This window comes from Eucyclogobius newberryi, unplaced genomic scaffold (assembly GCF_026437365.1).
Source record: "Eucyclogobius newberryi isolate DKJ021-1_F unplaced genomic scaffold, fEucNew1.0.hap1 SCAF_2, whole genome shotgun sequence".
In the NCBI taxonomy this organism is placed as follows: domain Eukaryota; kingdom Metazoa; phylum Chordata; class Actinopteri; order Gobiiformes; family Gobiidae; genus Eucyclogobius; species Eucyclogobius newberryi.
In genome coordinates, this window is record NW_027315834.1 from 31,989,044 (window position 1) to 32,016,992 (window position 27,949).

The following is a 27,949-nucleotide window of genomic DNA, read 5'->3' on the forward strand; positions in this document are numbered from 1 at the left end:
AGTATCCAGGCAAAGCAAGGCAAGTTTATTTGTAGAGCACATTTCATACACAAGGCAATTCAAAGTGCTTCACACAATGCACAAAGAAATTAAAGAAATTACTCCAGAAAGAAATAAAAGAGGATAGTGCAAAGAAAAACCCTACAAAGAAAAAACTATTACATGACCAAAAATTGGGTACAGCGCATTTAAAATTAAACCCATGACATTTAAGATTGTTAGTTAGATATTCAAATTAATCAAACTCTTATATCTAGAGACAATTTGAAATGAAAATGGTATAGGGTTGTTAATGTCCTCATTGTTATTGTAGAAAAAGCTTCAGTTGTAGTCATCTGAACACTGTTTGATTGCAGATCACAGCGAGTAATGCGAGTTGTAAGATCTGGATCAAGTTCAGCGTTTATGAATCCTTTTCACGGCAAAGTACAGTATAGTAATCAGGGAAACTGGCTCTAGCCCCACGTCTGGAAGAATCACATCACATTCTCCAATCTGAAAACCACCAATCGTCCAATTTATGCTGCTTACACAACAGCAAGATACGGACCTAAGATCACTATCAGTAAAGAGACAAAGCTTAAAGGTGCAATTTATAACCTTTCACGATACGAGGGATCTTATTGATGTGCCTTAAATCTTCCACGTTAAACTTATCTTACTTCTGAATGCATGTTTTTCAGGGTGTTTTTGAGCAATACAAATGTAATGTGATCAACGTGAGCTACTGCGGAATATTCAAAGCAGATCAATAACATCTCCATATTGACAAGCAGGTACTGGACCCTCCAACAGAAAAGATAAGAGAATTCCATTGGCTTTACTCCAAAACCGATGCCTTGGTCGGCGCTACTGTATAAAGACTATTTCTCCACTGCCTTTGTTTGTTTTAACTATGTATGTAAATTCGTCAAAATGTGTGAACTTACGACCCCAGTGATGCAGCTGTGTTTTATTCAACAACGGCGAGACATCTGCAGGTGCTTGTGTCAAGATAAAGAGATTCATTTAAATATCTCGAAAACATTTGTGCAAAGTTCATTTCATCACCTGGGCTTGAAAGTAAAGAGATAACAGTAAACAAATACCTTGCAAATCTAAGCGAAAGGCAGTATTTTAGCGAATATAGATGGCCTTTGAAGTAATTATAGTACCATAAATCTCCATAATTATGCTGCAAAAACAAACAAAATGCTTCATTACACTTATAACCTTGATTATCGCCAATAACTATTCAAGACGCAGCGATCCAGTAAAGAAAGTAGAAGACAAATGGGCAGGAAGATTTATTCTTACGACTTGTTAAAGTAATTGTGGGAGTGAAACAGGATCATAATCAAGTTTACTTTTCTGCCTTATGTGTTTACAAAAGCATTGGCTGCAAATGCTCATATGATTTGATGTAAGGCAAATACAAATGAAATAGCACACGTAACATTTAGCCAAAAGTTATGCCCCTTTGCCAAAAATTCTGATTGCTAAAAACTACAATCGAGCAATTTTTTAGCTTCTGACAACTTGCGTAATCACTGACAAACAGGTGCTATAGTGAAGATCTATCCATTTGTCTCCTCTGCTGTAATCACGATGCTATGGTTATGTCTTCAGAGTCACACTATCTCACAAGCTTTGCCAGTCATTTTCCAAGTCTCCTCAGTTCAATGTGCGACCAAGTCTACGGGGTGTCCCTGAACGGCCTCAGAGCTTTTTGGCTGGGCTCCACGGCTGCATGTTCAAAGTGGCACCAGGAGATGTTTAATCCCAAACAGTAACTTTAGCGCGGGCCGTAACCCAGCGCCGTTCACCAGTTCATTACAAGGATCAGGCGCGGACAAACGGGACGCGGAGGTCGTGTGGATTTACTGGATTACAAGTGAAAAACGACAGGACAGATTGTGCATGCTTCCATGGCAACTTGTACTCATTAAGGTAATAATAATTTCACTAAAACTCACTCAAATCAATTTATGTTCTGCTGTTTCAGTCTTTTTTTTCTGAGGTGTCTGTACAGGTTTTGGTGGTATTCCGAATAGTTACTTGTCTAAAATCAGAGGAATTAAATTTAAGCTTCAAAGTCACTGAATTAGTTAAAAATGTTTTTTATTGCAGCTCTTATAGTCAATGAATGTGCTATTTCCCCTCTATAAAGTGTCATAAAAGTGCTCTTACATATAAATGCATAACAATGTAATTTCACATTTCACAAAATTATATAATACAATTCAATGTGAAAGTATTCTAAGTATTCAAAATACTGTTTAGACCAAGTAACAGAATATGCTCATTAATTAAAAGTAAAATGGTTATTACAAAACAGTAATAGCTGTAACGCAACAAGCCATGCAGTAAAACACTAAATCAGTGGTTGTTGAGTTTCTAAAAATATAAACGTGTTCAAGGTTATTATGCTGTTAATACTACATTAACAAATTAAAGACACTAACAGTGTCCTTACATGACTTCTTCATGTCAGCCTTTCACCTCGAGCACTGGTTTCCTTGTGTGTCTATGTAACTACCACACTCAACAGCAGCCATCTCACTGTTACATCAGCACGGAGCTTTCATGAGCATCAGTAAATGCCTCACCTCCTGGACAGGGTTATTAACACAGAAGGACACTTTTCAGACTTAATCAGATGAAGAGAGAGACTGTGAAATGGAGGGGGCCAACAGCACTCTGCAGCACAAATGATTTATGCTCCCCTGGCGGGTGAAGGAGACACCATTTGTATTCATTTGGCTTTATTTTTATCCCAGATTCATCTTGCCGTCACGTGCCTGCCACTATACTAATATTATTTTGGCCATGTAATGCCCTGTAACCTGCTCTTATAAAAATAATTCCCTAAACTGTGGTATAATACAATGTTTTTTTGTGTGGAATTTCTTCTAATGCTATACTGTGGTTAAATGCATAAAATGTCTCCTGTAATTTATTTTCCGTCTTTAGAATTGTTTAATTATTTTTCAGGAGCTAAATCTTCTTAAAGTAAAAATGATAACAACTTTTTCATACATTGACAAAATACAATCTATGAATGAAATATACAAATTATTTATCTAGTACTATTATAATTAAGTCCTCCAAATGTCATGGAAAACTGAAAGGCAAAACCCTAAAAAGGTCATATGACAGGTTCAACTACACATTTCACTAAAACATATAGTGAACATGATTATCTTTATTATTCTTTATCTTTTGTACCAAAAAAAAATCCAATTTTCAGTGTGAAAATGTTGCTGAAGTTTATATTGTTACTTCCTGGTTGGACATGAGCAACAGATTTGGCAGAGGTAACTGTTACCTAGCAACAATGTTGTAAAGGGCCAAATCCATATAAATTACACAATAGTTATGATTTGATGAATAATAATATCTGATAACACCTTTATTGTGTTAAACGATTGTTCAAACTGTCAGAAAATGTGTCAGTTGCGTGTAAATTGACTCTGATTTTTTGATGGATTGACATAGACTGAGTAATTCTGTTATAAAGTGTAATCTTCAACTTTTATGTACCTTTTTTTTCACAAACTGCAAATGATGATAAATTTACCACAGGGACTAACGCACCAAACAAATCAATCATCAGAAAAAACATGATAACCAGTCGTATGATCTTTAAATTGTTTTAGTTTTGTTATGTTTAGGGTTATCTATCTACCCATGTAAAATGTAAAATGTGTTACCCTTCTCTTTGTGAGCATGGCAGTGATGTGTATTCTATTGTAGACCAAACGGGCACACAAACAGACATCCACATCAGATTTTAAGGGTCACACTAAACCAAAAATGCTCTGCTTTTTATGATTATTGCTGTGAAGGTGAGCGGGCGGGGCAGCAGCCCAAGGACACATGGAACAATTAGATCAGAGCCAACTGTGACCAAAGACATGAGACACAACACACTGCAGAGGACAGGCACTTCACTATGAGCAGTCTGATTGCAATTATAAAAATGTGTTATATATTTAGAATCTGGGCCATTCAATGCACCAAATTGCTTTTAATCCAAATGCAGCTAAGAAAGTATGTGGGGGAGATTAAAAAAAAAAAGATAATCAACACATCCAAGAGTAATTGAATAATCTGAAGCCATCACATGGACTGAACATACTCATCATAATTGTTTCTGCTGTGCACTTTTTAATGAGGATTGTGTGACATGTTTTACCTCTATTTCTAATATAACGAATGGAAACTGTCAATCACTATCTGTACATAAGACTGTAGGTAGTTACAACAGTGCTTATGATTGTATCTCTGGTCAAAGTCTCCAATCAGTTTATTTTTTTAACTTTTTTGACCAGAACGTTTTCCTTTTTTTTTGTTGGCAGATCAGACTTGTGCTTCTCAGTTTCAATGAGAGCTAATCCTACATTCAATGATGTCGATCGATCAGTCTAGACAACACATTAATCCTTTCCATTGCAATGTTTGCTAGAGTTGTTGCTAAATTGTCTTTTAAATTGCGTTAATCATCATATTAGCGAGTGGGGGAGCTGCTAGTACATCCTTCCACCTGAATGCTCCCAGCTGCAGCCATTACAGGTGGAAGCGCTTACACTGTTCAGTAGAATACAACACCAGACACATAAATTATTAAAAGAACAAGCGTTCAGATGAAATTGCCTTGCCAGCCAATAAAGGTAAATTACCAGCGACAAAATGCGACGGCAAGACAGGGGAAAGGGCTGGAAATCACATTGCAATAATGAACAACATCCTTTCTGAAAATGGAGACGAAACACAGAGCTGCACCTATCAGCGCAAGACAGAGAGCGCGCCGACACAACATTGACTACCTAATTATGCATTTTATCATCTCAGTCACAATAGAATGCATTCCTTCTTTAGTCGCCCAGTGTAGCATTGCAGCTGTTCACCCCTGCTTTAATGAGGAAGATAAAGAATAATCACGAGACGCTTATATTTACATCCTCACACCACGAAATAACTTCCTGCGCCGCATACACTCGCCTAATGATACCGCAGACGTGTTTTTGTATATTGGGCTGCAGAATGGGCGCAAACAATGTGCTTTGGCCCAGTCATTAAAATGTGATGGTAATTTAGCAACCTGTACGAATTATATTATACAGAACAACAGATAATTACTGTCTGCATGTCATGGCATGGTACTCAACAAGATGTTCCTGTCCTAAGTTCTCGTAGTTGGAACTATAATTTAATTGGCGTCCATATTGAGTTGGTGCAGAAACAGCAAATAGTGTTTAATCAGTCTGCGGCATCTTGTGTGATTGGTGATTAATACAATACAGGCATTGAAGCGCCAACAAGAAGTTATTAACAGGATCGAGCAATAATGGGGAAAATGGAACCACTCGCCCGTATTGAACAAATATGAATATGTTTATGTTAAGATTTGTTGGAATTGTGATTTAAATGCCATTGTTATGTTATGTTTTCGATGATTGTCTTGATGATTGCATATTTCAGATGGAAACAAGTCCCTACATTAACAGGAAAGACAAACACACACTGTTTTTTTGTAAACTGTTGCCAAAATGTCAAGCAGCGATGTAAAGATGACTTGGTTAATCGATAACTGTCATTATTCAAGTCACAGCATAATTCTAAGAACTAAAAATATATAATTGTGAACATTTTAGAAGCAAACGTAAATAACTGCATGAACCTTTTAATTTTCTTTTTTTTTTCCATTGAGAAAGTTTGATTTCATTACAATGGGAAGAAAAGTGAATAAAGAATCTCGTTTTTTAATGGTGGCAAGGTGAATAATTGTTAAAAAAAAAGTTATGCTTCTTCGCACAATAATACATTTTATTGAATTGTGAAGTCACATTACGGTATGCTTTGTACATGTCTTGCAACAAAGACTAAACTCCTTTTCATAACTCGCTGAGGCTTGTTCAAATTGATTCTTTTTTCCCACGATTTCACAAAAATGTTCCTCAACTGCGTGTTCTCTTACAGTTTCTGCATTTGCGCCCTCAGAGAGCTCGAAACAGCCCTGATAACATTCCTCAGAAGTAAACTCCATCGTCAACTCTTTTCATCCATCTGCACATGCCCATAATATATAGGCAATTGTCTACGAACCAAGAGGTCAAGTGTCTGTCTCCTCCAGGGCTCTCAGCTCCAAAAGGGGAGTCAGTGTAATCACAAGGAGATGAAAGCTTGTATAAGTGTGATCCAGAGAGAAGTAGTGCTCTGCAGGACCCCGACACCTATCATATGGAATCAGCACCTTGTGAGTAATAGGGGTTAAAAAGAGAGTGTACATTTTCTCTCTGCACCAGATGGGATTTTGTGACTTGGACGGCAGCTCGAAGCCAAAGAGTGTTTGACAGAGTGCGCGGACGAATGTGCATGTTCTCTGGCAACTCTTTCAGTCCACAAATGGCGTTTGGGAGAGAGAAAAAAAAAATATGATCGAGAACTGGCAAAGGGTAGCAATGTGAGATTGTAGACATATTCTGGGTTAGAACAGACACAAAATTAGTCAAACAAGATGTGTTTATACATTTCATTCTGAGCGTCAAGCGTGATTTGCAAAATATAAGCGTTATTTTTGTTATTGCTCGTTTTAATATTTAGCTATAGTCATCTTTTCATTCATTCAAAGTTGTCTTTTCAAATTATGTAAGGACGGTTTTCTAGTATCTAGCTTTACAATCGTTCGCAAATGCAGTCGAACACAACCAAAACTGGGACAAAATTGGGGACAAAATGGGTTCAAAACATGACCAAAATCAAGTCCACATCATGACTAAACTGACTCAAAACAGGAAATCATAGTGTGTGCGTGGCCATAGTAGCATACATACAGTGTAGCTCAAGAAGATCATTATGGGGACATTTTATTATGTCAGTTTCAACGAGTACACGGACACTGTCATACATTCAATATTGTGAGGACAGCATCATACCTACTCACACGGAAGTAACCTTCAACAATGACAAACCCTTATTCACACCAAAACTGAGGCAGTTAAGGCAGCAGAAGGAGGCAGCGCGCAGGGCCGGTGACAGAGAGCGCTACAAAAGTGCGAAGTATGGATTTAGCAGGGAGGTGTCGAGAGCTAGATCACAGTACAATCGTCTGGAGTAGCAGTTCTCTGCTTCTCACCAACTACAAGCCCCGAGCCCCCCCACGTTGCAGATGACCGGACATTGGCTGAAGAACTTAACACATTTTTTCCAAGGTTTGAGACCACCCACCCCTCCTTCAACGTGGTCACCTCCACCAACCCCAGACCCCCTCACCTCCCCCACCACTTTCTCCATTCAGAGACAGGATATCCATAGGGCTCTTCTCCCTGTACACAAACTGCAGCACATCCAGCCACGTAAAATTGTAAAACCGTAAAATCCAGTCTGTCTACAGGAGGGAGGTGGACCGGCTGGTGTCCTGGTGCCCCGCCTGGTGCAGTGGTAACAACCTGGAGCTCAATAACCAGAAGACAGTGGAGATGATCGGGGACTTCAAGTAAGTCACAGCCCCTCAGCCCCCCCTCACCATCACAGACTCCCCCCATCACCACCGTGGCTGCCAGCGCAGACGATGGCGCAGATTTACACACCATCGTCTGTTTTGTAGTCTTTGTTTGTCCCTGGCCACAGGATTCAAAATAAATATATTTTTCAGCTAGCATTTGGTGATGACTCAAAACCAGTAGAATTTTGTGCTTGAAGGAAAATGATCTGCACAAGTACATCCAGCTCTTCTCAAAACAGCTATTTACTTCTTGAGATGATAGAACATAAACATTATGGTAATTAACAGTACTAAAAGGAGCTGGTAAACACAATTAACTGTGTGGTGTTGACTTGCATTTGTCAATTGCTGTGACACATTGTGCATCACAGAAGAGTTTCTAATGCAACACAAACATTCAAGCTGTATTTTTAGATGTGCAGAGGGGAAATCAAGGCTACGCAATGTCCCGTAATCAAAAACACGTAGCTAGCTTGTTGCATGCTCAACTGTTGAAAGTATGCATTTGAATAAAGAGGTAGTATGCAAGTGTCTAAATAATAAATAACAATAGTATTCTTTAGAATTATGTTGCAGCATTGGCATTGAACATTAATATTTCAACAGGTAAAAGTTGGTGTATGCATAACTTTGCAAACTATACCTAAATATGGCGAAGATATGTCTTTATGAACTGTGAGTTGAAACAGTAAGCCACGATAAAGTTTTTTTGCAACAGCGGTTTCAGTCTACTTTTTTATTTTTTATTGTGCCCCATATTTCCCTTTTGTTGAATTTTCCGAGTGAGTTGTGTGCAGTGTTTATTGTTGATCCTCCGCTGCATAAAAGAAGGCTTTGTGGTTTATGTCAAGCTGCTGACAGTAAAAGGAACAGGAACAGAAACAGCAGAAACACAGTCGAGGAAGAAACGTGATATTACAGCGATTGAACCAGAGAACCAGCGCTCACAGAGAGATGTCCAAGTGTTGAGCTTTTAAAACAACTCGTTTTCAGATTATCACAAAAGCCAGTTATACAAGAAGTGACACGATTTACCCGTGTATGGAAAAGGGATTAACAGTGTAGTACAGGCCCACCTAGGCAGACGGTGGGCACGGTGTGGGCGGAATTTTGAGTGGCAAACGCAGCAAAAAAACAAAACGCATTCCCATGTCCAGCTGCGCTCATTGATGCATCATAACTGCCGCACTCTGCAGCTGCTTCTGTGACTGTCCGTGTTCATTCAGCTTCTCACTCTTGTGCCCGCAGTGGAATTCCCCCGGTTTGTGTGCGAGATGGAACCGCGAGTGACGGTTTGGCGTGGCGCGCTGTGCTCTTTGAGGTGTTAGTCTTGTGTGTTTAAGCGGCCCTTTGCAGCCACACTGTTGTGTCCTTCTTTCTGTCCTTATCAGGAAACGTTATGACTTTATCCTGGACCTGCCCAAAGCCATGCTAAATCAGGCTGGCATTACAACGTTGTGTGTCATCACATTTTTCTCTTAACGCCGGCCAAACATTTCAAATTACATAATTGTCTGTACTGTGGCTGCTAAAAGAGTCTTATCGTGAAAAGGCCATTGAGTATTAAAGAAAGAAAAGGCTATATTGACATGGTAAGAAGAAGATAAAGTGCAGGTTTCACATCTTACTAAGGCTAATATCTGATAATATTCAGTTCCAAGTAAAAGGGAATAAATAAATTATATTATTATTTCTGTAATCTAAAGAAGATATGTTTCAGGAATAAATGATGAGGAATATTTTATGGGGAGGAAGCCTGCAACTGAGCACCCAAAACAAAAATGTTGTCAACCCCTGTAGTGTGTGGAAATCTGAACTAATTCTGGTATAAGACTTTTCACTTGCTGGTACACTCCAACAATCTTTAGATCGGCTGTTAGAATTGAGACCGCTGAGTTTGGGATTGTGTCATCACATATCAGAGAATCTTAAACCAATGGAGATGTTTGTATGCTGTGTTCATGTGGTCTTGAGTTTATGAGATGAGAAGTTGGGTTATAACTTGCATTCATGTGCTTTTTGTCTCAGAAGATCACTGAGTTTGCTCTTTAACAGTGTTTAATAGAGCAAACACTAAGATGTGTTGTTGTAAGCCTTGTCAACTGCTAAACTAAAACTGCTAAAAACTTGTATATATTTTTTTGTTTTATTTCAAATGAACTAGTTTATTCAATTTAAAAACTTGTCTGTTTTGACCAAAAGTCGAAATATTTGTTCAAAAGGCCAAAAAAAAACCTAATGGCATTTGGAGACATGCAAAGTTAGATTTGAAGTAGTAAGAACAAGTCCAAAACTGAAAAAAGTTACACACATATCCACAAATTGGATTGTTCTAAATAATATTACTTTTTAAGGTGGCAAATCAGTTTATAAATCAGAACAGCTACTCATTGCCATAGGTGTGCAATATAAGGCAAGGGAATGTCTGTAATTTGTGACGTTGGCCTACTGGGGTCCCTCTAAACAGTAATTATGGATTAATTGCTCAGCGCCCAAAGTCTGAACAGACAGAGCCCCGTGGACAGGCTTCGGGCAGGGGGAACATTTCTCTTCCAATTAGAGCAGTGAGGTGGAGCAGGTGAGGGCACGGACCATCAGGCACGTCGGCCCGAGTGAGCAGAGTGTGTGTGTGTGTGTGTGTGTGTGTGTGCAGTGGGGGCGTAACTAAGAGGGGAGCACTGTGGTTTGGGGGGGGGGAGTTTAGACTGAAGTTCATGTACGTAGCCCGCGGCGTAAAACTGACAGTTAGAGTGTCCAGTGTAGACGTAAAACACTAGAGTACAGTTTAAAGGTAAGTGCAATGTCTTCAAGATCAGGTCTAATTAAATTGGCAGGTTCATTTAACAAAGACAGATCCCCTCGAGTATTGAACTATAACATATGTAGATCATTATTTTGTTCTTTGTAAAGAGCAATCCAAAACGTCTTAATATTTTAAAGCCCATTGACCTCTGTTGAAAAGTGCAGGACTGATAAGCCCCGCAGCAGATTTTGTTGTTGAGAATGGTTACAACACTTTGAAATCTTTAGAGGAGACAGATGAAAACAGAGATTTTCTGAGTCCCAAATGCAGGACATAGCAGGATTTCTTAAACATGCATGAATCAATCAATCAATCAATCAATCAATCAATATATAACCTTGGGTGAGATAATGAACACTAACATCGGTGCAAGCTCTAAAAAAAATTATTTAGCATCATAATGAATGTGTTGTTGAATTGTTTTACTCTACTCAAACTAAACTAACTAACTTTTACCTCATCCATCCGATACACTTCTCATTATTACAGAAGCATATTAAGCATTTAACCATGTTTTCTGAAAAATAAAGCATAGAGTTGTGTTTTGTTTCTTTTGCAGATTCTGCATATTCATTGTTGGTTTGTCTCCCTCCACAGAACTCAAAGCACCTCCCTGTGCAAGTTTCATCTTCAGGATTTCTTTAGAGAGATTTGATTTGGAGCATGGGTCAGTAGCATTAACATAAACAAGACAAAATGCATATAGAACATATATTATGTAAACTATGTTCAGGTCACTCAGGCTCAAAATATTGCACAGTCGGCCCATGTTTTAAATGAATTGAATCGACTGGGGATTTAGAGAGTATTTATGTTTGTTGCTTTTACATAAGGGGATACTTTAATGCAGGGAATACTTTAATGCATGCCCTTTTTGATGTTATATAGGTTGTTTTATCATTGATCATTCTTTTATGTTGCATCGAATCACCCAAGCTAAACTGCATCATCCTGGGGGTTGAGCACATGAACTCAAGTGAGATCGATCTTCAGATTCTGTCTCATCTGACTGTCCAAAGATGATCTGTGGAGCACTCAGAGTGGACACAGCCTTACCAGCTCTTTTCCAATCCAAGGATCTTTGATTTACATCTTACAGTCAGATTTACAAATCAGCTGACTATTCCACACAGCACAGACTCAACATTAGCCCTAAGGTCAGTATAATATTTTGGCTGACTCCAAACACTCATAATCTTCTAAAATGAGGGAGGTTCAGAGTAGTTTAGCATTTGCAGACTTTTTATAACTATGTCATGAAGGCAGGATGTATTTATCGCTGCATATTTTATTATTTTAAGATGGACGAATAGAACATTGCAAGGTTAGGATGGTTTAAGTAGTATAAAAATGTCAAATATGCATAATGTAGGACCTTCGCTGTTAGCCATGTCACTTTTTGTTTGCCCTTTAGAGGCTGCTGTGTGATGTTGCGTGTTTGGTGCATTTGTTGTTACCGAGTTGCTCTCACATATTAGCTCCATCGGATTTATGCAGGCGATATATGTGAGGATGAGTGTGTCAAGCCTTGTGATTGGTGCTTTGGCCTTGCTGAGGACGTCACCCCGCAAACAAATGGATTGGCAATACTTCAGCACAAGTGGCCTACGATGGCTCATTACAAACCCAGGCAGAGCATAGCAAGTCAATCCCACGAGACAATTTAAGGTTTAATGGACTTTGTTGTTTGTTTTTTGTTCCAAAGCTTAGTGAAATTACAGGTGATTCATGGCTGTTGTGCATTTAAGTCTGGGATTATTTAGTCACACTTGTCAGAACAAACAGCACAGAGTGTGTCAGAGGCTGCAGGTAGAAGGGTTCATAACAAGTTTATGTAGCAGCTAAAACACACAATACAAATTGCATACGATATGGAATTGCTAGCCTGTGGTTCTTCCAGTTCAGGAGTAAATGCTCATTTATCTAGACACAAGGCAGTACTTAAAATAGTTTGCTTATAAACTCATTTCCCTCCATGTTTATAGGTATGAATAAAGGTTACACTAAATATTCAACAGCCCTCTGAAATGATTATGTAATTATTCCACAATATTAGTGAGGAGAAAAAAATGAATGGCAATCTTGTTATGGAAAAACAAGGCCACAGGTAGCTTTGACCTCGATTTAAGTGCTATTGTAACATTGTTGAATGCTGAATGTTTCTTGAGCACGTTTTAAGCCTGAACTTCAGTGGCCTCCTTCTCATTCAGGCCAAATGAATCAGAATGAAACCACAAGAAAGAAGTGGATGCACAATAGCATCAATAACCAATTACGTTATCACCACTCTGAACCTGGGCACACCTGGGTCCACTCCATCACCGCACGCAACAGATTTATGAAGGCATTGGGCGCTGGCAGCAGGGAATGCTGGGTAATTCTGGTTCATTAGGGGAGAGCAAACTGCATGCTTGAATGCATTATGGCATCTGCATGAGGTCTATCATCTGGGATATTAAATATTTACAGTCAATGTATGCATATGGTATTACTCGTGCTCGCCACACCACTTCTTCATACTTGGTGGCACTAGCATCCATCAGAAGAAGACAAAATAAGCAGCGGCAAATGGTGGTGTTCTGTATTTTGTAAATAATTGCAGCATTCTAATAGGGACACAGAAGTGGAGCCATTTGGGGTCCGGGCTGACAGAGTGGGACCAGTTTGGGAGATTATATAAGACTGTTATGTCTGTACAGTTTGTGATGAAGAAGAGCAGGAAGAGAGTGAAGTGAATTTACTGATCGAAAACTCTCATTTTTTATCTAAAGTAAAATGATTATAATTACATCACAGACCACTCCCCCTGCAATCCTCCATCACTCTAACTTCCCATTTTTTGGAATCACATATTATTTACAGCCAAGTCAAGTTGTGGTAATGATAATAATAATTGCATAATAATAATAATAATAATGGCATGAACTGTAACGGAGTGAAAGCTTCCCAATGATGACCACATGTTTTATTGAATTCAGTTGCACGCAGCAACTTCTTTTTCCCTTTTCGTTATTAGTCAAGTTGACGGACACAAAGACTTTTAGATCCTGTTGTGTACCCTTCACAATAACATATATGGTATTTCAAAATAAAACATTACAGGCACATGATACATTTCACTGTATCCCTTTAGTTTTCATGCAATAATATTACTCACGCATTACAAAATATATTACTTGTAACAGTGTAACGTCTAAATACAAATAGTTACAACTATGTAAGCTGAAACCTCTTACAGAGTACAATCTATTTTCAACGTATAACTATTTTTTTTTTATAAACAAGAATTTTTCAGAACAGAAACCTACATTCTCAAGTTACTGTATTTAATTGTCACTTGTGCTTTTCCACTTTTTGCCCCACATACCGTTTCTTGTAATATAATGAATATTGCTTTTTATTAATTTGATAAAACTCATTATTCGTCTATTTGTTTCTGCAAGTCTCTCTTAATAACATTCCTTTTCTGAACTGTGAAGAAGAATGAATTTCAATTATTAGTCCCCGAAGAGACGGTGGAAAGAAACAGAATCCAAGGTTAATGGCTGGGAAACTTAGTGTAACTTTGCCACAGCACAAAAGCCAGAGCATGGCATTCTGCATTCTTTTTATGCTAATGTGCAGCAGCAGCAGTCAGCTTTTCACCCCACAGGGAAAAACACTGGCACTCTTTGTATTAGATTTCTGCTTGTCATAGAGCAGCACGCATCCGGCTCTATTTGTGTCTGTGTGTACTCCCACAAAGGAGCTGTTTTGATACCAGTCACTCCAGAGGAGCGCCTGGCATTAATAAGCTGCAAATTCAGCTCCCAAAAAGGAGAAAGTGGGAGAATTTTATTTCATTTGGGACTTTGGTTGCCTGTCGACGAAGCAGCGGCAGTTGGAGGAAGTTAGCAATGTTTCTGATGTGTATAGTGAAAGAAAATACTGCTAGATATCTGAGCTGATCTTATTCAGTAGAGTTTTGAGAGATTTTGAAAAACTAACTACTAACAATTGTCAATCGGAAAAAGTCTACAGACATAGAGTGCAGATTGCAGCCTTTTCATAGTAAAATTAACATAGATTCTGTGGAATGTTCCTCTAATACGGATTTGTATCAATTGCACTCAGAATAACCAACAGGAAAAAAACTGAATGCCAGAAGCTGAATCTAAAATAAGAACATTTGCGCCTTAAGGCTAAACCATCAAATCTGTCATCAGCAGGGATATGATATAAGTGAAACATTTATTCACTCCATTCCTTGACTTGCAGAAACACAAGAATATTAAAGCTACACATTTTGCTCATAAACAAGCATTTGTTAATTGGTTTGATGAACATTACTTTAACTGTATTTGGCACTGATTGTCATTTTTGTCGCATGCTTTTATTGTCCCTACCATGTAATTACTCATATTCACGCTTGTCACACAGAGCCTTTTGTTGATTTAGTTGGCACTATTCTTGCTAATCACTCAAATCAAAATATGCCTAAACAGTCTTCTAGATCACAGTGTAAAAGGTAACACCTGTGTCTTTAACAAAAAGAATAATAATCATTGGTTTAGGTAAAGATACTGTATGTTCTTGAGAAATATGGAATGGTTTCTGTCTTGAGTGTGATGTAGAAGTCGCAGCCTTTGCCTCAGTGAAGTGGATCCAGAGCACTTCAGGGTCCGTCCCATCTGCCGTCTGCCACAGCTTCTTCACTCTCTGCAGCCCTCTCTCTGTCCCAGCTCAGACACCAGAGCAGAGGGAACGGCCTCAATAGCAGGAGAATGTTGATATTTGTCACAAAAAGCAACATTCTCCTTTCAATGTTGGGTCAATCTTTAAAAAAAAGTCATAATCAAGGTTTTCTCCATTGATGGTTTACGCTGACTCCAATGGTTTACTGGTCCTGGTTTTGGTTTTGTCATCATTTGGAAAAGTCAATATATTAACTGAATAATGTTGTGACTGTTGAGTTAAACATATGCAATCCAAAATCAATGTATACTTTTAAACCCAAATACTTTTGAGTATGGCATAGTAGCTTATGCCCTCGTATGTTTGGATGCTGAACAACTGGCAACTTGTTTTTTCTCCTATAGATAAACTATTCTAATAAAAAAAACAGAGTCCAGATGACTACAATCTTTGCTACAAGAAAACAGGAACATATTCTTAATTTAATTATTAACTTTAACTTCACGGATAGCTTTACAATGTTAAATTCAACACTATTTTTTCTGAAGCAACCTGAATCTGTTGCAATACAGAGAATATATATACTTGAGGCTTAGACCGCGAAAGGGCTTATTTCCTGGAGCCTAAATGACTTTCACCACAATGTATCAAATTATTCTATTCAGTCACACACAGGACGGCGCTGTAAAATACCTGTAATTTAGAATTCTGAGGATTTATGAAGTACAAACAATAATAAAGCATTTACCGTGCCTTTCATGGGCTGTAGTCGACTAAAGAAATTCTGGGTTGACTAAGGACATACTCTGTGCATCGATGAATAAACTAGAGGATGCATAAGCTCTCAAATCTATTGTGTATCTATAATTTGACCATGAATCTGGACCCAAAGTGCAATGAAAGACCACGGGACTACAGAAGATCAAACAATTACAAATATTTATACAGAAAACCACTTATAAACGGTTTATTATTCTGTAAAAAGACAGATTTAACTCTCAAATCTTAAGGTATCTTGCGACACACTTTCTCCTTTCTGCTGTTGCTAACAAAAACCCTTGAAAATCCACCAAAATATCTAGTCAACTCGTAAAAAATGCAACCAAGACTGAACTAAACAATTAAAAAACTACAGCGCTAATGCCTTCCATCTCATTCAGTGACAGTATCAGTATGCATGGCCAGACGGCACTATTTTGACACTGTTTTTCCCATGTCCTCTGATAACCACAGGGCTAAGCTGCAGCAGCACATGTAGCCCCAGTCCCTTCAGGAAAGAGAGGCCATTGATCAGCCTTTGATCAACGTCGGCATCAAAGCTACTGCAGCCCACAAACACATCCACCTCAGGCAAGGACTACCCGCTGAGCGATCGCTACAGCTGCAGCTACCACCGCCCTGACCCACAAGAATCCCCAGTCACCATTACTTATACGAGGAGCTGGTCATTTCATTGTGATACTCCGAGTCTCTAACCCCTTAATGCAAATCAATACCGGCTCTTAAAGTCATCAGGAGCAGAGGTAAAGAGGACCCAGAGCATCAAATTAGAGACGATGGAGAGGCTGCTCATTCAAGAGAGACTAGACTGTAGTTCATACAAGCAGTTCTGATGGTGGTGTTTAAACTGGGTTATTTTCTATGTTGATATGATTAGAGGTGGGCGATATAAGTTATTTTGTATGTACAATTTTATAGCAACAATATTGTTATTTTTACATAGATATAATTGTGATTTATTTTAGAGACATTTTATATTTGTCTGACAATTAAACCTCAATTTACACATTTGAAAAACATGTGACGTTTCTCAACATTAACACATTTCTTCTGTTGGATCGTCATAATATTGTCTAATTATCATTATCGGAATGCTAAATAAAGATTGATATATGCTTTTTTGTCTATATCATCCACTCTTACATATTTAGCAGTACCAGGCTGGTTGTCCTGGAAGGGTTTGTGTCATTTTGTGAAAGTAAAAGTCTCAGTTTATTATGAGGGCCCCACAGTCTAAACTTCCTGGCTCTGCTCCAGCTCCAGCGTCACCTGGAGCCCTTCTCCTGCTCTTGTGCAGAACAGATCGAGTCTCTAGAAAACACTACAGGCTGCAAACTATTGAGGCTTTCTGTAACATTTATAAAAACACGATTTAGAAATTTGTAAGAAGTGAACTACCACCGTGCGTATTTGGAGTGAGGCCTACTTTTTTGTTTTAAAGAATTATTAATCTAGCTACACAATTTAAGTTACTTATTATTATTATTATTATTATTATCTTCTCAAGCAGCCAGAAATTGTTCCTTGATGAACAAACTGTCCTAAAGTCTTTTAAGCCATTACAATGGCTTGTTAAAGTATACTCCATGGAACTTTGCCAGTCACGTCACAACCACAAACTTAAATAAACTGTATTGGCATTTGTGTGTGTGAAAGAGTAACACAAAGCAGCACACAATTGTGGTGGAAGGGAAATTATACATTTCCAAAATCAAATAAATATAATAAAAATGAAGAGTGCAGTGTGCAAAAGTATTCAGCCTCTCTGAGTCAATATGTTTTGTAACAGCCGTTCGCTGCAATTTCATCTGCAATACTTTTGATTATATGTCTCTACAAGCTTTTCACACCTACAGTCTGACATTTTTGCCAATTCTTCTGCAAAACAGCTCAAGCTCAGTCAGATTTGATGGAAAGTTTTCATCAGATTCTCTATTGGATTTAGGTCTGGACTTTGACTGGGCCGTTCTGTTTGAAACCGTTTCCATTGCAGCTCTGGCTTTATGTTCAGGGTCGTGTCCTGCTGAAAGTGAACCTCAACCTAGTCTCAAGTCTTTTGGAGACGCCAACAAGTTTTCCTCCAAGATTGCCCTGTATTTGACTCTATCCATCTTCCCATCCACTCTGAACAGCTTCCCTGTCTCTGCTGAAGAAAAGCAGCCCCACAGCCTGATGCTGCACCACCATGTTTGACTTGAAATGTTGCACTTTAAACTGCACTGTTAAAATAAAAGTTCAAGTAGTGTTATATTTGCGTACATCTTTCATAAATATTGTAATTGAACATTGTTTATTTAACTATTCAATACTTGTTGCATTACTGCTATGTTTTTTATGCATAAGAAAATCGGCCTTGAAAATCGGCTTTGAAAATCGGCCATCGGCTGACACAACTTGGCATCAAAACATTGGCATCGTCCATAGATAAACCCATATCGGTCGACCTATAGGGTATAGAGTCCCTGTCCACCTGAGCTGTGGATCTCGGCAGCTCCTCCGGAGTTACCATGGGCCTTACTTAGCTTTAAAAATACTTGACTATGCATGTTAATTTTGTCAAAGTGTTACAGAGACTTAACAGAACTATTTGAATCAATCTTCCAAAAATATTTTCACACTTTGTTGGTGTCATTTACAATGCGCTCCTGGAAAGTACAGCGTGTCGTTCAGTCATGGTGCAACACAAAATCTTATTGGCATATAAAGTTTGGCTGCTAGGTTTGCTGTTATGCCCTGTTTGTGCCTTGTAAACATTGCAACAAGATTTGTGTTTATCAAAGAAAATAAATATCCATGTTACTAACGCAGATATTTCCAGTCTAAAAATCACACATAGATTTCTTCATTTGATGAAAGCCTTGCTAAGCCCTGGTGCTGGTGGTGGGATTATGGGCCCCCCGCAGCCACATGTTGAAATGACTCACTGTAAATTTGTTTGGTTTGTGCTTTTCAGGCAGCACAAAGCAGCTCTGTGATCCAGTCGGCTCCACACTGTAGGCTGAGCCACCTTAAGCCTGTGCTTAAAACCAGGCCGACCCCAAGTGCCCCTAAACCATTAACACCAGTCAGCCCCTGGAGATGGCTTAATTTCCACACAACTCCACTTCAGATGTCAAGATTTACACAAAGGTCAAAGTACTCTTTTAATTAAACCACTTAATTAAATGCATTTGGATGGTCGGCAGCAGAAGAGTGGCACTTTTCCCCCATACAGGTTCTGATTCCCAATATAATCTTTGCATGCTAAGAACATTAAGACATTAACATTTTCACAAAGATCTTTTAAATAGGAGCTGAAGCCACTGTGATGTTGAATATATCATGTAGGTCTCTGCTGTAATGTGTTTCAATGGGTCGGAATAGTATGGTGGAATTTGCTGTTTTACAGTCAGATTGTAGATTTGTTGACCTGGTTTATGAGTCATATATCTGTCATTACAAGGCCTATCAATATGAAACAATAACTGGCACAAAGTTCACCATCTTTTTGGCCAGCATAAATAATCAAAAGTTATTTAATTAATATATTTTTCTTCCAAGGGTTTCAGAAAATGGTGCAATATTAAACTCCAAAAGCGTAAATGTTGTCAGTTGATATCAAGGGTGTGATCAAACTTGAACATTCATCACATCAAAATTTGGATTAAACCTAGACCTGGACTAGATCAGGACTAACAAGGAGTTTAAAGGACATATGTTATGCTAAATCGACTTTTTTGAGATTTTAACCATTGTTTTTCATCAAAAACATACCAGGAGTAGCATTTAGCATCACGCTAATCTGATGAATCACGTCCTCTGCCCTCCTGACTATCAAACATGTCCAGTCTGAATTTCCCCAATCAGTGAAATTTCTCAAAATGTCTCCAAATCTGTGCTATTTCTGTGCTAATCCATAAACCATCGTCGGACTTGCTCTGTACAGTTCCCCCATCTAATCACGATCAGTGCAACTGCGTGGCTACCTAGCATCTCTGACAAAACGTTCCGGTTGTTTTTTATTAACCTGTATAATTCCCTCTGCTGCCAGTAGATGGCGCTAAAACACAGTTAGTGCCTTGGGAAACAGCAGAGATGGTCATTTTATTCTCAATAAACATCTTTTAGGCCATATTTTTAGGACATTTAAAGGTAAGATTCCAACAAGTCTGTTCTCACTCACCCCAAATCCTTGAATCTCAGCTCAGCCCCCACCTACCAACCAGGCCCCCCCACCTCTCAACCCCTCAACCCCTCAGACTCTCGGCCTCTTACCGTCCACACAGGCTGGTCTGGCTCTCGTGGTCCCGGCGATCTGGCCCTTCTTGCAGGCACAGCGAGCGGTCTGCCTGGCGATGGTCCTCCGGGGCTGGCTGCTGTCCCGGTCCAGCGTCACTATCTCACATGTGCCCGCTGCCAGCTGGCCTGCAAACGACACGGCACCACATGACATGAGGTCAGAGGAAGGCAGGCCGAGACACAGCGAGCAAGCAACACACTCTGTAATGTCACTGCATGTTTACAACGCATTCATCGTTATGTGTCTTTTTCCAACAGGATTTGTTCTGATATTGGGTACATTTATATGGCCAGTACAAATCAGATAACTAGAATAATCAGATAACCCAATTATATATATATATATATATATATATATATATATATATATATATATATATTTTCCCAGCATGTCATCCACCTGCACGATTGCATGGAAATAGAAACCCCCTCTTCTCTATATGCCATGCTGTGTAATATTGGAAACATGTAGGACGAGGCATTCCATTGGCCACATACGAGTCACTTTTTAGTACAATAATAAATTCAAATGAAACAAACATTTCAGTCTATTTTTCGGCTAAAAGTTACATACGTGGGGTTTAAATGTGTTTTGTTTTTCAAGGACCAAATACAAAACTCAGGTGGTAAAAGCAAGTTCAACATGAGACTGTGATTGATACTCCTGATAATGAATCCTTGCAGCCCTCTGTCCCCTTGTCCTGTGAGAGCAGTCTGTACTTGTGCTTAATTCGTTTTGACGACAGTTGAGACAGAGTGTAATTAAAGCTGGACTGAGGACATTTAGCAGAGGGCCTTGTAGGCAGCTGTGCAGCTCACAGGTGTAGCCAAGTGTGTGAAATTACCTTTACACTGTGGCTACCGAAATACTAGCACCGTGCTATTTCCCATTAAGGGCCCCGTCTTATTAGCACGCACCACTCTGAAGGTAATGTTCCCATTAGCCACCAGCCGAATACTGATGAACTTTATAATTGCAGACTTGCCCCCCATCAGGAGCACTTCGGCAACCTCTCCTCCTGCATGTTTTCAATCAGCTGACCCCTGGCCTGTAGCCGGACCCTTGCTGCTCACAAATTAGCCTGGGTGAAAGAGTATAGGGGCCTCTGGGTGGTGTCATGTGGCGGTTTATTTGGAGCTGATTGTGATTGGCAAGAGGAGCAGAGCTGTGATTAAATCTGGACATTGAGGTGGCCTGGCTTAATGAACTGAGTGGTGAGAGGTCACTCCAGGGGTAATGGGGATCTATCAGGACTTATGTACAGGCTACAGCCATAAAGACACTGGCACTGTTTGTACTGAGATTATGCACCGACTTTAGATGCCTATCAATAGATTTTGGAGCTTGGTTTAAAGATACGTTTGAGGCCATAGAGTTGAACATTCTCAAGCAAAGCGATCAAATTGTCATGAAGACAAGTTGATGGTTTGAAAAGCTACATAGTGCCACTTGAAGACAAAAATCCAAACAATCAGGATTCGAACTCACGACACTGCGGCTCCTCCCTTTCCTTTTTCCCTCTCCAGCATATAATCCTAGCTAACGAAATGTCATAGATTGGTCTGTTTGTATCCGTGCATCCCTCCTCCTCCCTTCTGATGCTTAAAACTTCCTGGTTGGCATCCATCTTGCTTGTCAGTTCCTCAGTTGCAGCTCACAGACTCTTTAGATGTCTTCTATAATGGACGAGATCAGTGCGGCGCTGAGCTAGCATGTGTGAACGTTAACAAGCTCAAAGTTGACACTCGCTCCTTCTGTTGTTCGTCTTGTCGCTGAAGCTCGTTAATTGCAGAGGTTGTCATACACTGTCGTAACTGCAGCCCCAGGCCTTAAATTTAACGTCTCCAAATATATATTGTCTTCTATTGATCATTGTTCATGAAACTGCCGCGGGAAAGTCTAATATTAAACATAATGAGTAGGGGAATAAACAATAGATGTGGCATCAGAAGTGTCTCAATTTTTAATACTTTGAAGTTCTTTGACTCCTAATTATTGCCTCCGTCAATACAGGGAGTAATTGGTCTGTAGCAAGAAGTCCACGTAATGTTTTATATTGCTGATAAAAAAAACAAAAAACATGAAATAGTCTGGTAGCACAATGACCAATGAAGGAAAAAATATGATTTTCTTTAATTCTGTATTTCAAATAAATCACTCAAGAACCAGGCCACCCAAGTAAGATTAAGTAAGTGTTTTTATAATGGACATATTTGTCAGAATGGGACACGCACGGATAAAAATGTAATAACCTCCTGAGAAGCTTTTTTTTTTTTTAATGAAAAAAATTAAACTCAAAACTATTACAAATGCTACACTAAGCTCACTGTATATCTAACACTCAACTGTTGTGTTCAAATGTAAAAATAAATAAATCTAATAAATAAATTACTTTAAACATATTTTCTTAAGTAAGCCTAGAGAACATTAGACAGCAGTGCTCCATGTTGACTATTATACAGTTAATTACAGCTTGATGAAAAGTATACAGCTGAGTACCATATACAGTACTGCCAAACGAAGAGTAAAAACATACCACCAATTGTATGTATTCCTTATATAACTAAAGCAGAATACAAGGACGTTTGAGGACACATTGGTTTTAGACGCTCGATAACTCCAATCCAAACAGCCGGGAGCGTCCCTGTGGCCCTGCCTGGAGACTCGGGCTCCATGCAGCTCACACACACCACCACAGAGTAAATAAACACACACAAATCAGATCTGCTGCTTTCTATTAACCTGAGGGGAATTGTCAAGAGCTATGCGAAACCCAAAAGGATCGACTAGAATGGTTGATGGTCTGGTAATTCTATTTCATTGGACTACTGATTAATGCTTTGCCATTAAGCAAATTAATAAATGGTCCAGCACAAATATGATTAAATTAACTAATTAATTAAGTCATGACATAATCTGACAATGGCACGTGTCTGTATATATTCATCATTAGTATGCTTTATACATCCATATATCCTCTACTTGGGATCTTTACCTCAAAGCCTCAGTACAGCATTTTTTATAGACTAAAATAAAAGTGTGTTTGTTTGTCTTTTATTGTGGGAGCTTTTACTACACTAAATAACTGTGCTTATTATGAGGGGGCTTGCAACTCCAAAAAATTGTCTAGTGCTTGGCCTGAAGGAGGAGCCTCTTCTTGTTTGTTTCCATGGAAATGTTGTTCTTTTGGCTATACTATTCCATTCCATCTATCTCCATGGAGAATGTTCTGAGCTGGTCCAGTTCATGTTCAAAATACAATTTATTAATTGAACCAAATGTGCAGAAAGACTCTTCTCCCCTTCGCCTGTAGAGGTGCTGTGAACAAACATGAGGAAGAGACCCAGAGCTCTGCCTGATCTGTGTCACAGAAACAAACTTGGAGCGGGACTTTTGTATTAATTTGTTTGCCCCACATGTGCACAACCTGCCTCATATGTGCACAACCTGCCCCACATGTGCACAACCTGCCCCACATGTGCACAACCTGCCCCATATGTGCACAACCTGCCCCATATGTGCACAACCTGCCCCACATGTGCACAACCTGCCCCACATGTGCACAACCTGCCCCACTTCTGCAGGCTCAGTGTGAGCTGCAGCCGAGGCAGGATAGATCAAAATGCCCAGGGTATAGAAAATGTGATAAACATCGCAGCTGTTTTATAAATACAAGCTCTGAAAGGTACAACATCATCACATTTACAGCTTCATACTGGCTGAATATAGGCCACTTTTACCATGTTAAAGTTACTTTTTTATGCATTGTTAAAAATTATTTTAAAACATTGTTACGTTTGTAAATATAATCACTGGAAACTGTGATATTTATACATATGGATATGTTTTTTTTTTGCTTTATTTGTTTTATCATGAGCCTCACATGGCTCACTTCATGCTCACTTCATGGTCACTTCCTGGTTTTGTTCTGCTCTCTGGTTTGTTTGCGTTCACAACGACTCACACCGGAGTTTGATTCTTTGGTAAACAAATCCTGATTCAAATCAAAACTGTATTGTGAATGCGCCCTTAAATTCAGAGTGGGTCACAATAAAATGATTATGGTAAAAAAATATAGTAAAAATAGTTTTATTGTTGTAACAAATGTTACAAATAAAAATAAAATATATACTTAGACCCAAGACATGGTCAAATCCCTCCAGAGCCAGTTCCTTGGACTGTGAAGAGAAGAAACACTAATCCTCTTTTCTGGACTGGCCTGATGCATTGTGGGAGAAATGTAAAACTAGGCGCAGCTCTCCTAACGGGGCCCGGAGCTTGTAGTTGTGGTGCTATGATTTATCATGGGCCTTATCTGCCCGCTGTTGTCGAGCGGTTGTCAGCCCGGCCGGCCAAATGGCTGATTAAAATGTATGTGACCACCCTAGAGTGAAATGAAAGCTCCGACAGCGCCACAAGATGGATTCGTGTGGCAGAACATAAAGCCTTAATACCACATAATGTTATTGACATGCTCCTATGCTTTATTATTCCTCTGCTCGCTTCTCGGTGCATTACAATTGCTCAGCCATGCGCGGCAATTTGACAAGTGTCCAGCACATCAACGATTTTCAAATACTATTTTTACCTTATTTCAGATTCTCACTGTCAGAACCAAAAAATTCAATTTATTTTCATTTTACACCGTGTCTATCGCCAACATCTCAAAAGCAAACTTAATAAAAACATAAAACTCAAATCAAGGGAAAATGAAAAAGCAAATGAAATCACATACATTATTGTGCAATGTATATATAATAGCCTGAATGCTATAAAATAAATAAAATAATCCAACGCAACATCTTGACTTTATATCACTTGACCTAATATTATGTTACATACTATGATCGAACTAAGGTCTCCATGTTTTTTTCCACTCCAGTTGTCTGAACGAGGCTTCATAATTATACTGAATTGGTCAAACGTGTGCAGTGTAATCAACCATAGCTAATGCTAACAGCAGCGGTTAACATGCATTTACCGGTAGTTCAGTAATGTAATTACTTTTATTGAGTGCTTTATGATAATTAATTGTCAATCAATAAAATTATGGTTTCATTAAAGTCCATGTAAGTAAAGCTTACAAATAGTGTCTTCATTCTATCTAAAGCAGTGTCTCTAGTGGTTGCAGTGGAAACCAGTCAACTGGCTATAGTTTGTTATTAGGCAAAACATAGTTTAGTCCTGGTTTGGACTGCACTCAAGTCATCTTATCTCAACCTGGTTTAGTCCTGTTCTGTCAATAGTGAGGTTGTGTGTTAAAAAAGAAAACATTTAGTAAGACCATTTGCACAGAGTCCGTCCTATAAGCAAATAGAAGTAGTGTAGGGCCGTGCCCTGATTCATTCTTGTTAAATGTGTTTGTATAACACACTACAATGCCGAGCTTTGGCTCCTCCCTTCTCCCTCGCTCATAAATACATCTCAGCATCAGCATGAAGACCACTTGATGTAAGTGAGTTGTGAGTCTCCGACTGAGCAAAAGCTCTTGTGGCACAGAGCAGATTTTTAGCTCTTTGGAAGTGTTTGTCTCAATCTGTTCAAGGATCACTTAAATACAAAGGGCAAAAGCATGTTAAAAACGTTAAATTAAATAAAACATAGGATAAATTTGCCAGGAGTCTAATCAGTGATCGATTACGGCGGCACACAGACTTACATACAACATATTACATATTAGTAAATTAATGTTATTCTCTGTAATTATGAAAGAAACAGCTGTAATTGACTGAAGCTTCAGCAATATCCTATCTTTTATTAGGTTCTTATTTGAAAAATGCATTTTGTAACTTTTCTGGTGGAGGATGTTTGTCTCCATAAAGCTGACCCCTTGTCTAGAATGTTCTGTATGGCATGTTATATCTCCATGGAGACAATCAGTAGCCATCCAGACCCAGCTACACGTCAAAGGTCTCATTTATAAAGGACAACTTGATGTGGGATTGTGCAGTCGGGTCCACCATATGCAGCTTCTCTTACAGAGTTTTCAGAGACGAGGCAAAAGGTGATCAGCCCTCAGAGGAGAGAAAGAGCCAGTTTCAGGAAGTTTGTGTTCAGTGTACAATGCATTAGATCCCTTTACTTTATATTTGCAAGAAATATAAAAGCCTAGCCTATTACTCATTTAATCACAACTGCTTGTGTGGAATTACAAGGGTGTTTCCGATTCATGTTGATGTTTCATCATTGCGAACCACACAAGTGATGGCTCATTTTGTTTGATTTAAGGAGAAGCTGGACATAAAGTTCCCCTTCCTCTGCCCCACACACACATCACAGTCCCTTTGCACACATCACAGTCCCTTTGCACACATCACAGTCCCTTTGCACACATCACAGTCCCTTTGCACACATCACAGTCCCTTTGCACACATCACAGTCCCTTTGCACACATCACAGTCCCTTTGCACACATCACAGTCCCTTTGCACACATCACAGTCCCTTTGCACACATCACAGTCCCTTTGCACACATCACAGTCCCTTTGCACACATCTCAGTCCCTTTGCACACATCACAGTCCCTTTGCACACATCACAGTCCCTTTGCACACATCACAGTCCCTTTGCACACATCACAGTCCCTTTGCACACATCACTGTCCCTTTGCACACATCACAGTCCCTTTGCACACATCACAGTCTCTTTGCACACATCACTGTCCCTTTGCACACATCACAGTCCCTTTGCACACATAGAGCACACACCGTGGCAGCGCAGTTCTGTCTTTCCACACACACAAACACACACAGCCACACATCCTCACTTTCATTGTCCTTACTTGGTGAAATGGAGGAGTGGAGGAGGCGTGACATGAGGTGAACTCATCTGTGCAGATTTCTGCTCCAGGTGTGATCCGTGAGGAGGAAATCACCTGCATAAAGTATGTTTTATAAATCTGCATATTTTTCTAGGTATGTGAGGTTTGGGTTTTGCCCCCATGTTCTCTTCTAATCAGAGTTCCACTGTTTTAATTACCTCGATAACCTGAATGCAGATTTTTCATGGACCTTTTGACCAATAAAGACATCTGTAATTGAATGAATGTTGAACGCCCTATTGTGGAACATTCCAGGCAAAGCAAACATCTCCATTGAGACAAGCAGGTCGAGAACCCCACCAGAAAAGTTGCATTGTGCAACTGAACAGGATGTGGCTTTTCTTTATTCTGCTCAAAAGGCTCCACTGAAGTCTGCACAGCTCTGCAATATTTTAAATTAAATATGAATATTTTACAAAATAGGCTTAACAATGGGTGCATAGTTTAAATAGACTTGGCCATTGTTATTATTTGTGGACCTGAGGTCCTGATCATGTGCATGTGAATCAATAGTTGAGCCTGAGTGGGAATAAGAAACATGCCAACTTTAGCTCGGGGCCCTCTAAAGGTTAGATCTGCATGTCTGTTTCAAGCCACTCGATGCAATGCTTTCTTTGTTTTATCTTGGTTAGTACGTGGCTTATTTTAGTTACACTTTTAATGAAACGCACTGGTCTCTTTCTTCCTGTTTGTAAGTGAATTCCTTTACACACAGCATTGGGCCTGTGAGAGTGTGCACAGAGGAGTGTGAAGAACGAGCAGGCCACGGCAGGGAACACTGCTCTTTCCACTCCACCGGACCACTGACTTTTGGGTCTGACTTTGGCGTTTGCTGAGGGCACAGTCTCGCTAGCAAGGCTAAAAATATGCAGTGTTAGGCGAGACGAGTTAAACGCTGAAATATAAAATATTGATTTGTGTATTAAGCAAACAATGCTGCCACGGTGCGTCTCTGAGGAGTTGTGTCCGGTCGTAGTCCGGGTGTGATTTATTTAAGAGGACAGCACATGGGCAAGGGCGTTCCCTCACTTCACTACAAAGACCTAATGGCAAAGGCTTGCTAACCTAAAACCGATTCCTTGCTTGGATCTCACTTAACCCAGAAACAT

General features: G+C 39.3%; 1 protein-coding gene across 2 annotated transcripts in view; it reads right to left on the reverse strand.

Moving 5' to 3' along the window:
• Positions 1 to 27,949, reverse strand: part of tafa5a (TAFA chemokine like family member 5a) — a 231,809-nt gene that overhangs the window by 57,448 nt on the left and 146,412 nt on the right. For both annotated transcript variants that reach the window (XM_072455038.1, XM_072455039.1), the window contains exon 2: positions 19,998 to 20,147. In XM_072455038.1, coding sequence (XP_072311139.1) covers positions 19,998 to 20,147 — 150 coding nt within the window. The remainder of the gene's footprint in view (positions 1 to 19,997; positions 20,148 to 27,949) is intronic.